Here is a 14,942-nt window from a genome sequence, read left to right on the forward strand (position 1 = left end):
CAGTTGACACTACAGCCATTTTATGTAATTTCTCTGCTAGTCTGATCCACTGAGATAGACAGCGTCAAGTTGTCAGTCAGCACCCAGAGAAGCTAGAATGAGGTTGTGTTTACCGTGTCTGGTGCACATCATGGATTTCAAACAATTTGTGAACATTAAGTTATGTTTCAATTTTCAAGGAAGGGTCAAAGAAATACATGAATTGTTGAAAGTATTGTATGGCAATAATACTGTAACTCAAGACAGTTTGCCAGTGATATGACCTATTTAAATACACAAATGAGTCGGTAAAAGATGAGCAACATTGAGGATATCCATCAATCTCAAAAACAGAAGAAAACGTGTAAAAAGTGGCAAAAATTGTTCGTTCAAACAGGCTAATAACTATTCCAGAGCTTACCAAAAAACTTAGAATCTTGTACAGGTCCATGCAAAGCACTTTAACTGATAATTTGCAAATGTGATGAGTAAGTGTAAAATTTGTTTCCAGACTTTTGAGTGATGAATAGAAGGAAAATCGTGTGTCAGTCTGCACACAGTTTGAAGGATCGTCTTCATTCAGATCCGAGCTTCATGTCCACAATTGTAACCATAGAGAAAACTTAGGTATATGGGTACGACCCAGAGACAAAAATGGAAAGTTCCGAATCGCAAAGCAATGAATCTCCTTGTTCTAAAAAAGCACACTTGCCAAAAATCAAATACCAAAGTCATTCTCTCTCTCTCTCTCTCTCTCTCTCTCTCTCTCTCTCTCTATCTCTCTCTCTCTCTCTCTCTCTCTCTCTAACAGTCTATCTCTCTCTTTTTAATGAGAGCACAGTCCAATCAGAGTTTGTTTGACTAGACGGTTGTATTGTAACTACAGAGGGGGACTGTCTACTGGTGCTGCCCTGTTCTCTTTTTTATCACCCAATTTTTTAACAAATGTAATCTAACACAAATGGCTTTCCAAGCATCTGTTATGTTATCTGTATTCTATACAGTGTCTGTAAGGATTATATTTTTATCTTCACAATAATAATGGAGACAAGAGACCTACCGAACACCTTAATGTGTAAACACATTTGATACTTCATATTTTGTATATGGAGAGAGTAAGTTCTTGTGTTTTTTAATTCATAAATGCTTTGTAATGTTTCATTTTACGACTACACCTGTTTAATGTTCTATCAGTATGTCAGTCCATACTTAGCTGAAGCAACGCCTCACGACAACCTCTCAATAGTCACCTGTCACAGAGCTCGGTTTGACACTTACCATTATGTTTGACGAGATACACACTGTCCATCTTTGTTTGCTTTGCTATATCTCCAGATTTTGGAAGTTTCTGATAACCAGCTTGAACATCAGCTTATTTAAAGTGCTCCTTATGAACCCTTTATTTTTTTCTGATCTGAAGTATGTTGAAAGGGGTCATACTAAGATTGATTAATATGCAATCTAGACAACACTGGTTGTGAATGTCATGAATGATCACTGACCTCTCCAATATTTTTTATCTGATCTAGTGATAAGCAGGAGCAGCCTATATAAACATATGAGGGTTGAATGAAAAGTAATTCATCCATCTTCATTAATTAGGTTTGGATGGGAATAGTTTAATAAATCAATCGCAGAAATAATCCTTAGAATGTAAACTTTAATTATCAATATACACTTTTCCGCATAATCACCAGCCAGTTGGATACATTTCTGCCAACAATGGAAAAGTTTTCTGGAGCCGTCACGAACGAAGTCGACACTTTGTTTCTGCAACTACAGTCTCACAGTTCTCTCAACGTCTTCATCAGAAACATAATGGTGTCCCCACAGATTGTCTTTCATTATCGGGAACAGATGGAAGTCAGACGGTGCTAAATCTGGACTGTATGGAGGATGCCGTAAGGTGGTGAGACTCAGTCTTTGAAGTTCTCCTGTGGTGGCACGTGAAGTGTGTGGTTTGGCATTGTCATGCTGCAGAAAAATATTTCCCTTTTCCTTTTGGACCCTCATTAGCTGTTGTTTCAGAGTTCACAGCATTGTGATGTAATGATCTGAATTTATTGTTGTTCCACATTCAAGGAAATCAACAGGGATAACACCATCTGCATCCCAGAACACTGTAGTCATGATTTTTCCAGCTGAGGGCTGTGTCTTGAATTTCTTTTTCTGGGGCAAGTCTTTGTGTCGATATTCCATAGACTGACATTTTGTCTCCTGCCACAATTGAATGGAGAAAGGCATCACCTTCATTCTCGTATCATGAGAGGAGTTCCTGGGAAATTTCAAGTCTGTGCACTTTCATTTCAGTAGTCAGCAACTTGGGTACCAATCGTACACAAATCTTCCGATAGCCAAGCAAAGCAATAATGTGACCCACACATTCTTGTGAAATGCCAATTGTGCTTGCAATTTCTCTCTGAGTGATACAACGATCATCCTGAATCAATCTGTCAAGATTTTGCTTGTGAAACTCGGTGGTTGCTGTCACAGGACGTCCAACTCTTTATTTGTCATGCAGGTCGCATGTTCCCACCTCAGCATCTTTAAACTTACTCGCCCGAAGACGCACACTACTCACATCAATACAATCACTATAAACTGCTTTCATTCTCTGATGAATCTCGTTTGGGGTGACACCTTCTGCTGTCAAGAATTCAATGACTGCACGTTGTTTAAATCACACTGTCCAACAGTTTGCGCAGGGTTCTATACTTTACACTGTAACAACACAACCATTCAATGCTAAGGGTTCCCGCCAACTGGAGTTGTAGAGAAGAGGTTACAGAACATACCAATGCTGCCAACTGTTTAAGAGTTATGAAGGTGGAGGCATTGCTTTTCAGTCAACTCTCGTAGTTTATTCTATAATTTATGTATCACAAATTGAACACAAATTAGAAATGTCTTTAAAACAGTATAAAATAATAATGAAACTAATTTTGATTATTATCAATTAAGCAAAGCTGTTCTAGTGATACCAAATGAGTAATTTTTAATAACATTTCGTGTTAAGAGAATATCATGATTTCCACTAAATGCTCATTCTTAAGATATGAGCTGGGACTATACATGCATTACAAAAGATTATTTTACATGTCAAAACCAATGCATTTCTTGCTTTAGGTTTAAAAATACATTGTGTCTTTAAACAAAGCAAAAATTAAAGATCAACAACTAATTTCAAGAACACAACTTACCACCTTTTATATCTTCAGTCTGTGCTGTAACACTAACTGATGCCCTAGATGGTGGTTGGCGGACATCTCCAGTATCTGTGGATATGTAACAAAATTTTAAACACTGCAAATGTTGAACTCTTTCTAAACAAATAAACATAACAGAGAGATCTACTTAAAATATATATATATATATGAACACAACTTACCACCTTTTATATCTTCAGTCTGTGCTGTAACACTAACTGATGCCCTAGATGGTGGTTGGCGGACATCTCCAGTATCTGTGGATATGTAACAAAATTTTAAACACTGCAAATGTTGAACTCTTTCTAAACAAATAAACATAACAGAGAGATCTACTTAATATATATATATATATATATATATGAACACAACTTACCACCTTTTATATCTTCAGTCTGTGCTGTAACACTAACTGATGCCCTAGATGGTGGTTGGCGGACATCTCCAGTATCTGTGGATATGTAACAAAATTTTAAACACTGCAAATGTTGAACTCTTTCTAAACAAATAAACATAACAGAGAGATCTACTTAAAATATATATATATATATATATATATGTCTGAGCTATCTCGTTGTGTGGTGAAATGAGTACAAAAAGGAAGGTAGAATGCATTTTAGGACAAAGGGACAGGAGGGATGAAAGGAGAAGAGATGAGGAAGAAAAAAGGAAGGGTGAAGGGGCAGGCAAGAAGACAAAGACAATCATAACATTTTACTGGTAAAGATTCTATTTATAAATTCACCATGCTCATTTCAAAATGACACGCAATTGCTATAAAGATTATATGTGCGGAGTGCTTTCCCACACACATATGTAGTATTTCAGCTTCATAATTTCCACAGACACATAATTAAAAAATAGCTAGTACCAATTTCATGAGTTGTTCCAACAACAACGAAGGATTTCTCCTGAGATGAAAGTTATTTTATTTTATGTCGCTTGACTAATGTGATCTTAATAATGAAATTTCAGAAATTCTGAACAGGTTTAATAACACTAGATGCAATGCGCTAGCACCTTGTCTACTTGAATAATAATCACATTACCAAATTATTTCAAGTGTACAACTTACTGAGTATCATAGCTTCAGTCTCTCTCGTCACACTAACTGATCTTGTAAATGGAGACGAGCGGATGTCTACAGAACCTAAAAATTCGTAAAAAAAATTAGTAAAGCAATAGACACATTCACTTCACAGAAACTGAATAAGAAACCAAGAGTACAAGGAAAATACAAACACACTTGAGAAGTAACGAAATAATAGTGGACCAGAAGCGAGCAAAAGAAGCCCAGAGAGAAGGATAAGAGGGTGAAACACGTTTCAGCCAAAAGGGAGATGGGAGAATGTGGAAGTGGGAGGATATGCCTGAAGAGTGGGAGGAAATAGAACAGAATTGGCAAGTACAGGGAAAAGTGGAGAATGAAAGGGGATATGAAGAATGAGGAAAAATGGAGTAGATAGAGAGACCTGATCTGTGGATCGAGAGAAAAAGAAGAGTGTGAGAGTGGGGTGGGCTGGGAGAGTGGTGGCATGGGCAGGGCAGTGTGGGAGGGTGGGGCAAGAGTTGACCCAGGCTGGTTCTTGGGGAAGGGCAGGGCTAGAGGTAGCATGACGGGACAGCATTGGTGGGAGTAGCATGAAGGGACAGAGTGGGTGGGAGGCCAAGCGGTGGCAGGAAAGGTTATTGGGGGCAAATGAGGCAAGGGTGGGAAGGGAAACTGGGGCACAGGAGGCATGGGTGGTATGGGAAAGTGGGGGCAGGGACGAATTGCAAGGTCAGGGCGAAGCATAGAGTGTGGCCTGGTTAATTAGATGCAGGGAGGTTGAGCTGGGATATTGGGGGCAGGGCAGAGTGGGATGGCAAAGCTGTAAGGGGACAGCAGGGCAACGTAGGCCGACAACGGCACCGCTGGGTGGTGTGGGTCATGGACAAGATGACTGGTCGGTGTGGGCCACAGATGGGATGGCTGGGCGAGCAAGGCAGGCACTGTACAGGACTGCTGGGCAGTGTGGGCCAGGGACAGAACGACTGGGCCAGGGATGGAAAGGCTGTGTGGGGTAGGTTAGGGACAGCTAGGTAGTATGGGGTGGTATGGAGGAAGTTAGGTGTTAAGCATGTGGGGTGGGGTGAGATGGGATGGGTGGGGAAGTTGTGTGGTGTGTGGAGAGTTCTAGGTGGGTATGGTGTAGGGGTGCTTTGGGAAATTGGGGTTGGGGGCAGGGTGAGCAATGAGCATGCATGTTGCCTGTTAGCACTGATAAGTGCAGGTCATCAAATAATTTCAGCTATACAACTTACTGCCTGTCGCAAATTCAGGCTCTCTCTTCACAGTAACTGTTCTTTTAAATGGAGAGGAGTGGGTATCTGGAACTCCTGTGGATTTGGAACAAAACTGGAAATGAAATATACAGAGACAATTCATGGTAGAAACTTATCAAGAAACCAACAGTACAAAGGTAACTACATACACATACGAAAATAAATTAAAATCGCTCAAAAGAGGAAAGGCCACTGGACCTGATGGGATACCGGTTGATTTTACACAGAGTACGCAAAGGAACTTGCCCTCCCTTCTTGCAGCGGTGTACCGTAGGTCTCTAGAAGAGTGTAGAATTCCAAAAGATTGAAAAAGGGCACAGGTCATCCCCAGACTGAAAAAGGGCACAGGTCATCCCGTATTCAAGAAGGGACGTCGAACAGATGTGCAGAACTATAGACCTATATCTCTAACGTCGATCAGTTGTAGAATTTTGGAACACGTATTATGTTCGAGTATAGTGACTTTTCTAGAGACTAGAAATCTACTCTGCAAGAATTAGCATTGGTTTCAAAAAAGATGATCGTGTGAAATCCAGCTCGTGCTATTCATCCACGAGACCCAGAGAGCCGTAGACACGGGTTCCCAGGTACATGTCTTGTTTCTTGACTTAGGCAAGGCATTTGATACAGTTCCCCACAGTTGTTTAATGAACAAAGTAAGAGCATAAGGACTATCAGACCAATTGTGTGATTGGATTGAAAAGTTCCTAGGTAACGTAACGCAGCATGTCATTCTCAATGGAGCGAAGTCTTCCGAAGTAAGAGTGATTTCAGGAGGGCCGTAGGGGATTGTCATAGGACCGTTGCTATTCACAATATATATAAATGACCTTGTGGATAACATCAGAAGTTCTCTGAGGCTATTTTCGAGTGATGCTGTAGTATATCAAGAGGTTGTAACAATGGAAAATTGTACTGAAATGCAGGAGGATTTGCAACAAATTAACGCATGGTGCAGGGAATGGCAATTGAATCTCAATGTAGACAAGTGTAATGTGCTGCGAATACATAGAAAGAATGATCCTTTATCATTTAGCTACAATATAGCAGGTCAGCAACTGGGAACAGTTAATTCGATAAATTATCTGGGAGTAGGCATTAGGAGTGATTTAAAATGGAATCACGATATAAAATTAATAGTTGGTAAAGCAGATGCCAGACTGAGATTCACTGGAACAATCCTAAGGAAATGCAGTCCGAAAACAAAGGAAGTAGGTTACAGTACACTTGTTTGCACACTGCTTGAATACTGCCCACCGGTGTGGGATCCGTACCAGATAGGGTTGATAGAAGAGAGAGAAAAGATCCAATGGAGAGCAGTGCACTTCGTTACAGGATCATTTAGTAATCAGAAAAGCATTACGGAGATGACAGATAAACTCCAGTGGAAGACTCTGCAAGAGAGATGCTTGGTAGCTTGGTACGGGCTTTTGTTGAAGTTTTGAGAACATACCTTCACTGAGGAGTCAAGCAGTATATTGCTCCCACCTATGTATATCAAGCGAAGAGACCACGAGTATAAAATCAGAGAGATTAGAGCCCACACAGAGGCATACCGACAATCTTTCTTTCCATGAACAATACGAGACTGGAATAGAAGAAAGAACCAATAGAGGTACTCAAGGTACCCTCCGCCACACACCGTCAGGTGGCCTGCACAGTATTTATGTAGATGTAAGTAATAGTGGGCCAGAAGTGAGATTGGAAAAAGAGGCCGGGACTGTAGGACAAGAGGGTGAAATGTATTCTGGCTAACAGGGCAGGAACAAAACGAGTGTGAGTATACATGCATGGAAAGTGAGAGAGTGAATGAATCAAAGGACAGAGTTATAGGGGACCAAACAGCAAAATCATCAGACCCTTGGTACAGAGAGAATTCATCTATAGTTAGTTATGTCAACTAGAATTTAGATCGAATTATGAAAGTATGTAGGAGTGATAATATTCAGGCTTTGAAAGCAATATTGGTGCGAAAGCTGAGAAATAATTTTAGGAGAAGTAAAAATACATAGGTCTGGCTGATACACTGATCAAGCAGATGATAAACAGAAAATATGGTGCAAGAGAAAGAAGCAGTTAAATGCATTTAAAATCAATTAAAACTGGGTTAAAGAGGTATGACCAAGGCAGCTGGTAAAGGAGGTAGTGTCAAAGGTCCTCCAAATCCAGCACAGGAGCAGATGTGCTCCAACCTCAGACACATCAGATTCACCCTGAAGGTAGTTTAAAATATTATATCTGAGAATAAAAACCACTTTCATGAAGAACACTGAGAACAAGTTCAATTGCCAATATTGTCAATATTAGAAGCAAACAACCCAAAAGATCATGCTTAGCACAGAGCTCCAGAGGAAAGGGGCATTCCACCACGATGTGCGCTACTGTCTGTAAGACTCCGCAACCAGAACATGGGGATGGTTTGGTAACATAAAATAAAACTCTGGGTTAAACTAATATAACCAATGCAGAGATGACATGAAACAGAGTGTCTAGGTGGTGTGGGCCAGGTGTCGGTGGGGTGGGATGGAGAAAGTTTGGAGTGTGGCGTATGGGGTGGAATGGGGAAAGCAAGGTGTGTGGTGAGTGGGGAGATCTAGGTGGTGCAGGGTACTTTGGGGAATTGGGATTGTGGGCAAGGTGAGCAACGAGCTTGCACCTTGTCTGTTACCAGTGATAACTGCAGATCATCAAACAATTTCAGCTATACAACTTAGCATCTGTCACATCATCAGGCTCTCTCCTCACAGTAACTGTTCTTTTAAATGGAGACGAGCGGATATCTGCAACTGCTGTGGATTAGGAACAAAATTAGAAAGTAAATAAACACATACACTTAATGGTAGAAACTAAACAAGAAACCAAAAATTCAAGGTAAGTACATACACACATAGAAATAAATTAATTACCAGTGGGTAAGAACTGAGCTGGAAAAGGAGGCCTGGACTGGAAGACAAGAGGGTGAAATACATTCTGGCTAAGAGGGAGAGAAAATTTCAAATTCTTCTCACACTGCTAAAGCTGACTTCTGTGCACATCAATGTTCTTCTCATCGGCTGACAGAGAGAGTGTTGAAGAACTATTTTTGCTTATATTTGGTTTGTGCGTGATTATCAGTGCCCGTACAAATGCCTTATCTTTTCACTGCCCAGTCTCGCCACTTTCCCATTGATAATGATATGATGAGGACAACAGAAACACCCAATCCCTGGGCAGAGAAAATCCCCGACCCAGCTGGGAATCAAACTCGAGACCCCTTGATCCAGAGGCAGCACCACTAGCCACTACACAAGCTACCTGGCCATTGACCTCCGTCCGTGCGAATGGGCACAGGTTGTCTGAACTCTTATGGGAATCGTCACATTAGTTGGTGTGTGTAATGAGTAGAAGGGCAAATATCTATTAGGAACATTACATTTGTCAACTGTGGACAGTTGGGAATGTGGGTCTCATGGGAAGCGTGCAAGGGATAAGTCACTGCAGTCACGCTATTCATCTGTGTCCTCGGTTGCTCAGATGGATAGAGCGTCTGCCGAGTAAGTAGGAGATCCCGGGTTCCACTCCCAGTCAGGGCACACACTTTCAGCTGTCCCCATTGAGGTATATCAACATCATTTTTCGGCAGCTGAGGGGTTTCGATTAATTATCATTTATTCTAGAGAAGCTGCACAGTCATCAATGGTATCTGTTCTTTCGAGAACAGTTACTATCTCCATATATAATTGTACCATTAATTTGGGAAGTGGATTTTGCTCCTATATAAGTGTTTCCACATTAACATGTTGCTGCTAACTGGGAGACGTTCACATCTGCTGTGTGTGTGTGCAAAACTGTTGTTGAGTCCATGAGCTATAGTTGCTGGTCTAATATCTTATTCAGTCAGGGGCATTTGTAGAGTTTAGTGTCATGGAATCGAGGAAAGACTTGTACTGGCTTCATTACAAGAGGAATGTGATATCCCTGCAAGCAGTCAAGTGACATCGAATAAAGCTGGCAAATCATTGAGAGGACATTATTTGTAAGTCTGATGTGTTTTAGTATTTAAGGTTTTCGTTCACCACCTTGTGAGAGGTTGGCTAAGTTAACTTTGTCTCGTAGTCAAGCTGTCTTGTTTGTAGTGGTAGATGACATGAACTGTGCTGGAATAGAATCAGTGTGAACTTTGAGTTGCACTGCAAACATTAATTTTTTGCTGCTTGTCCTTGTATTCCTTGAATGGCCTATAATGAATGTACTTTTGCCATACCTAGTTTAAGTTCTCTTGATTGATTTCAACCGCATTTGCTCCATTGTTTCATTGTAAATGACTGAAGAGAGCTTTCATTTGGGGCTTTTAGTTGGATTTCGTGCACATATTGCTCCCTCTATACTCGACTGTAACTGTGGGGGGTGCAATGCAGTTTTAGTCTCATTGTTGTGTTCTCTGGTAATGCATGATCACTGTGTACACCACATTGCCTAGTGCGTGTGTCTCTTAATCTATGATTATTAAAGTAAGAGATAAATTAGGCTTGCTTCTCTACTCATGGGTAAGCTACCACCATGTGCCAGAACCACCCTGGGTTATTTGGGCTAGTTAGTTCCTGCCTTGTGATAAAGGGCTAACACCCAAAAAGAATTAAGATCTAAAACTATGGTTAGAGCTGATAACATGAAAAGGTTAGCACTTGTTGAGTATAAGTCGTAAGATCTCATTTAACCCCTTAAATGCTGTGGACGAGTCGATATGTCATGCTCCACTCTACTCCACGTGTTTACATGTTGTGTTACGCCAACCTCTCACCGCTGCATACAACTTACTTCCACATTCCAACATACATGCCTCTTGGTATGATATTATTTGTGAAAAACCTCATTTCGATATCTTGAACCATTTATGAAATGTGATAATTGTTGTGACCACACTATTCGCAATGTGCAGCGGCAGAAGTGGGTACATGTGCGTGTCTGTCCGTTGGATATAAAAATTAGTAACTCATGAATGAAAGGAGATATCATTCTGATCTCAACTTTAAGTAAAGTTTCAATATCTTACGAGGGTGGTTTGAAAGGTTCTCAAAATCACCACAAGAGGTCAGCACTAATGCGAGTTGTTCATGTGATATTCATTGGACTGTTGTGTGTAAACACGTGCCACGACAGTGCTCTTGCAAGAGAGCTTTGGCAGTGATGTGACTCTGTTGTCGTTCCCGCGTAGTGACTTGGGAAAAACTCAGGATTTGAGCAGTGATTAAGTACTTCGTAAAGAAAGATATGAAAGCAAAGGACATTCATGCCAATTCCCAGAACACACTGGGAGACTCTGCCCCTTCATATTCAACTGTTGCCACATGGACAAATGAATTTAAATTTGGTCAGGAGATCTTAGATGACGATCCGCGCAGTTGTCGGCCAAGATATGTCACTACTCCAGAAATCATTGCAAATGTGCACAAAATTGTCATGGAGGATGGCCGATTGAACGTGCGTGAAATTGCTCACACTTGCCAGATGTCATCTGAAAGGGTATCTGCCCTGGTAGCTGAGTGGTTGGCGTGACGGAAGGCCTGGGTTCGATTCCCAGTTGGGTCGGAGATTTTCTCCGCTCAGAGACTCGATGTTGTGTTATCATCCTCAAGTTCTATCCCCATTGATGAGCAAGTCACCAAAGTGGCGTCAACTAAAAAGACTTGCACCACGCGACCAGTCTACCCAACGGGAGGCCCTAGACACATGACATTTCCATTTTCATCTGATAGGGTATATCATACTTAAAGTGAAGAATTAGAAATGAAAATATCTGCAAGGTGAGTGCCGCGACTCTTGATGCTGGATCAAAAATGCATGAGAATGGACGCATCGGAACAATATTTGGCCCGTTTTAGGAGAAACGAACATGATTTTTTTTTGCGTCGGTTTGTGACCATAGATGAAACTTGGCTGCATTACTATACCCCAGAAACAGAACAACAGTCAAAGCAGTGGAAACATGCTGATTCTCCACCAACAAAGAAAGCAAAGACAATTCGTTATGCGGGAAAGGTCATGAAATCAGTGTTCTGAAATGCGAAAGGTGATTCTGTTTGTAGATTATCTCCCAACTGAGCAAACAATTACTGCAGATTACTATGCTAACCTCCTGGACAAACTGCAACTAAAGATATGTGAAAGGAGGTCAGGTTTAGCAAGAAAGAAAGTCATCTTCCATCAAGACAGCGCACACCCACACATGTCGTCACCGAGGCAAAATTACACAAACTGAGGTACAAATTGTTGCCACACCCGCCTTATTCACCTGATATGGCTCCGTCAAATTTCCATCTCATACCAAAACTAAAAATGTTTCTTGGCAGATGAAGATTCACTTCAAACAAACAATTGATAGCCGGAGTTGACAACTATTTTTGCAGCCCTGGGGGAAACTCATTTTCGAGATGGGATCAAGGCACTGGAACGTCGTTGGACCAAGTGCATTAATCTACAAGCAGACTACATTGAAGAAGAAGAAGAAGAAGAAGAAGAAGAAGAAGAAGAGGAGAAAAAAAGTTTCAGTGATGTAAGTACTTTTTTCTATTCTTTTCCAAGAACTTTTCAAACCACCCTCATACCTACATTTCATACACCGCATTGTATGAGCTAAAATCAATCATTAGTAAAGTTTAGGCAATGCCTTTTTACCTCTGCAAACTCTTTAAAATATCATGTAATGTTTTGCTTAATTTGGTTTAACTATGGTATATAACAAAAAGAAATACAATCCTTTATCAAGCAAAGGTGTCAGAGTGTAAGATGTGCAAAAATATATTTTTTTTCCACTCAATAGTTTTCTTAAAATCGGATGACAAGTATTTCACAGTGCCCACAATGTCGTCTCTCAGTACAGGTAACAGCGTCTGGAGAGAAGTACAGCCCTAACAAAGCCACGCTCTGCGGTGAATGTAGAGGGAATATCTGTAGCAGTCGAAGGCGTAAGTCACATTACAGTCATTTGGACGAGATAGGTCAAGGAGCATTTTATATGGGCAGTGGTTTGGGTGTTGCTGAATCAGTGGCCATTAACCCGTCTGTCGTAGATATTATCATTGCTAATTTGGTGTTTGGTGGTACGTATTTCACATGTAATTAATCGTGCTATTTGTGTGGTGTGTCCCTAGCCCGTGAAGCTTCATGTCCAACACAGTTAAGATTGGTGCCTGAGTTTCACTTATTAAAGAGTTCAGTTAAGTGTAACACGGGAGTATACTGCTCATCGAAGAATTATTGGCTGTAAATGTGACATCTTCATGTGGCATCATCTAATAGTTAATTCCAAGCAATGTTTCATTATCAGAAGACTTTTCAGAGTCTAATAATTTTTAAAATCACTCAATAGTGTGCCTAACAAGAGCTTATAATGTTTATTTTACTTAGGGAATTTATAAGCTTGGTCAGTTTATTGTTGTACTGATTGCATTTGTAAAGACCCAGTCTGCCAGTTTAGCAATGCTGACAGAAGCAGATAGTGCTTGAAACCTAGCATATTACTTATTTAGTTTTCTGTTACAGAGCAAGGTTGTTTGTTTCCAATTGATTCTGCCACAAGTGCTCTGGCAGTCCTGCTGTTCCTGTCACAGTCATGTCGCGCAAGACTAGCTCTGGCACCTGGTGTACAGCCTACTTCCATGGCTGTCGCAGGTTTGAGATTTGGCAATCATAAGTCCTTTTACAGTTGTAAAGTTGAAGATATAAAATTAACAAAGAAAGGAACCTAATAATAATAGAAAAATCCTAGTGCTCCACTCCCAAATCACATTACACTGGATTGCAGGACAGGACTGATAGCTGTAGAGAGTGGTTACTCATAATGGGAGACTGGAGTGGGTTGTCCTGAGAGACTCTTAGGAACCTGTCTAAAGCTATCTGGTGTGTTCCAGTACGTGTGTTCGATTCATACAAAAATCCCCAGCTACTGAGAAGACAGGAGCTACAGTATGAGTTGTGGATCAGGGGAGGCAACGGTGATGGCACCGTAACTGAGTAACTTTAGTGGCTAAGACAGGTGATGGTAGTTCTGATCATGATCCCACATGAGATGGTTAAAAGGGTGAGAGTGGAATGGCCCCAATGTTAGCACAGCAGCGTAGATTAAAGCTAGATTAATGGTAAACTTGAAGCTAGAATAAAGCATTATCAAAATAGACTGCAGGATTTAGTCGACAGGAACAGGTGCTCTGTACCAAACAACTGAGATATCAATTAAATGAGTTGAGTGGAGGGGTAAATGCATGTGTGGGGGAAGGTTTGGTGCATTGCAATATTGAGTGCAAAGGTCAAGGGTGGATTAGCTGCCAAGCATTAAGTGTGTAGCCAGTGTTAATTAGGAACAGTAAAACGGACTCCTAAGTGAATGATTGGTTGGTTGGGTTGATGAATTACAGGAGCAGATACATGAGTATTTTGGGGGGGGGGGGGGGGGGGGGGGGGCTAAAGGTAAATTGCAAGACAGAGTACGAAGACCAAATGTGGACCAATTATCATAACTGAGCGACAAACTGCCAACCCACTTCAGGATTTTGTTAAAATTACACTATTCTTTAATGACAACTCAAATATAGTTGACTTCTTGTCTATGGTGGTGGTTCTCTAGAATAAGGGTTAGATGTTGGGAATGAGTGACCAGGAATTGTTATCTGTAACTGTCACACAAGTTTAGGAGGTGTTGTTGCGGTTTACCGAAAGAGGCAATCTTAGGAAGCCGGTATTACTGTGGATACAATTCTCATTACAGTAACGACCAAGGGTTGAAAGAACTACTTGCTGATAATATTTTCAGACTGAAGCAGAGCATTAAGGCCCTGAGACTCAGATTTAGTGAGTGGCAAGTCATTGACGACATTACTGAACATTTAATCCTAAATAACAGATAAAGAGCCGTCTTATGTCAAAGACCAGCCACCTGACCTTTAGTCAGGCACAATGAGAGTGCGGAGTACAATGACCAAAGACAGGGTCAATTGTCAAGAGATCCCTACGGAAATGGGAGAGATTGGCAGAATGTACTTGGGAGGTCGAGCGTGAAATGTTTTTGATGTAACAAGGAGGGCCACATTAGATGTTTTTGTATACAGTCCAGGAATAGTGAAAGATGACAAAGAAACAAGTGTTAAGTTGGACAGCTTGTGTCCAACGAATAATGTGAGTGATACACACTGACCAACCAGAACATTTGACCATCGACCTACTATCAATATGAACCCATCACCTGGCGAGGAATGACTGTTAGTCAGACATACGCATGGTATATGTAGTATCAGTGAGCATGCCGACTGTGTGTAGAATGGAAACGGGGCTCAATCTATCGGAGTTTGACTGAGGCCAGATTATAATGACCTGGAGGCTCGGCATGAGCATTTCAGAAACTGCACAACTTGTCGGGTGTTCAAGGTCTGCTGTAGTGAGTGTCTTCAACACATGGCA

General features: G+C 41.0%; 1 protein-coding gene across 28 annotated transcripts in view; it reads right to left on the minus strand.

Moving 5' to 3' along the window:
- The window catches only part of LOC126298596 (uncharacterized), a 331,195-nt gene that overhangs the window by 199,030 nt on the left and 117,223 nt on the right, over positions 1-14,942 (minus strand). For 17 of the 28 annotated variants that reach the window (XM_049989996.1, XM_049989992.1, XM_049989983.1 and 14 more), the window contains 4 exons: positions 4,261-4,335; positions 3,562-3,636; positions 3,368-3,442; positions 3,180-3,254 (listed from right to left, as the gene is read on the minus strand). In XM_049989996.1, the coding sequence (XP_049845953.1) occupies positions 3,180-3,254; positions 3,368-3,442; positions 3,562-3,636; positions 4,261-4,335 (300 nt within the window). The remainder of the gene's footprint in view (positions 1-3,179; positions 3,255-3,367; positions 3,443-3,561; positions 3,637-4,260; positions 4,336-14,942) is intronic. The other 11 variants (XM_049989972.1, XM_049989973.1, XM_049989971.1 and 8 more) reach the window with 11 other exon arrangements.

Source organism: Schistocerca gregaria, chromosome X, assembly GCF_023897955.1.
Source record: "Schistocerca gregaria isolate iqSchGreg1 chromosome X, iqSchGreg1.2, whole genome shotgun sequence".
Classification (NCBI taxonomy): domain Eukaryota; kingdom Metazoa; phylum Arthropoda; class Insecta; order Orthoptera; family Acrididae; genus Schistocerca; species Schistocerca gregaria.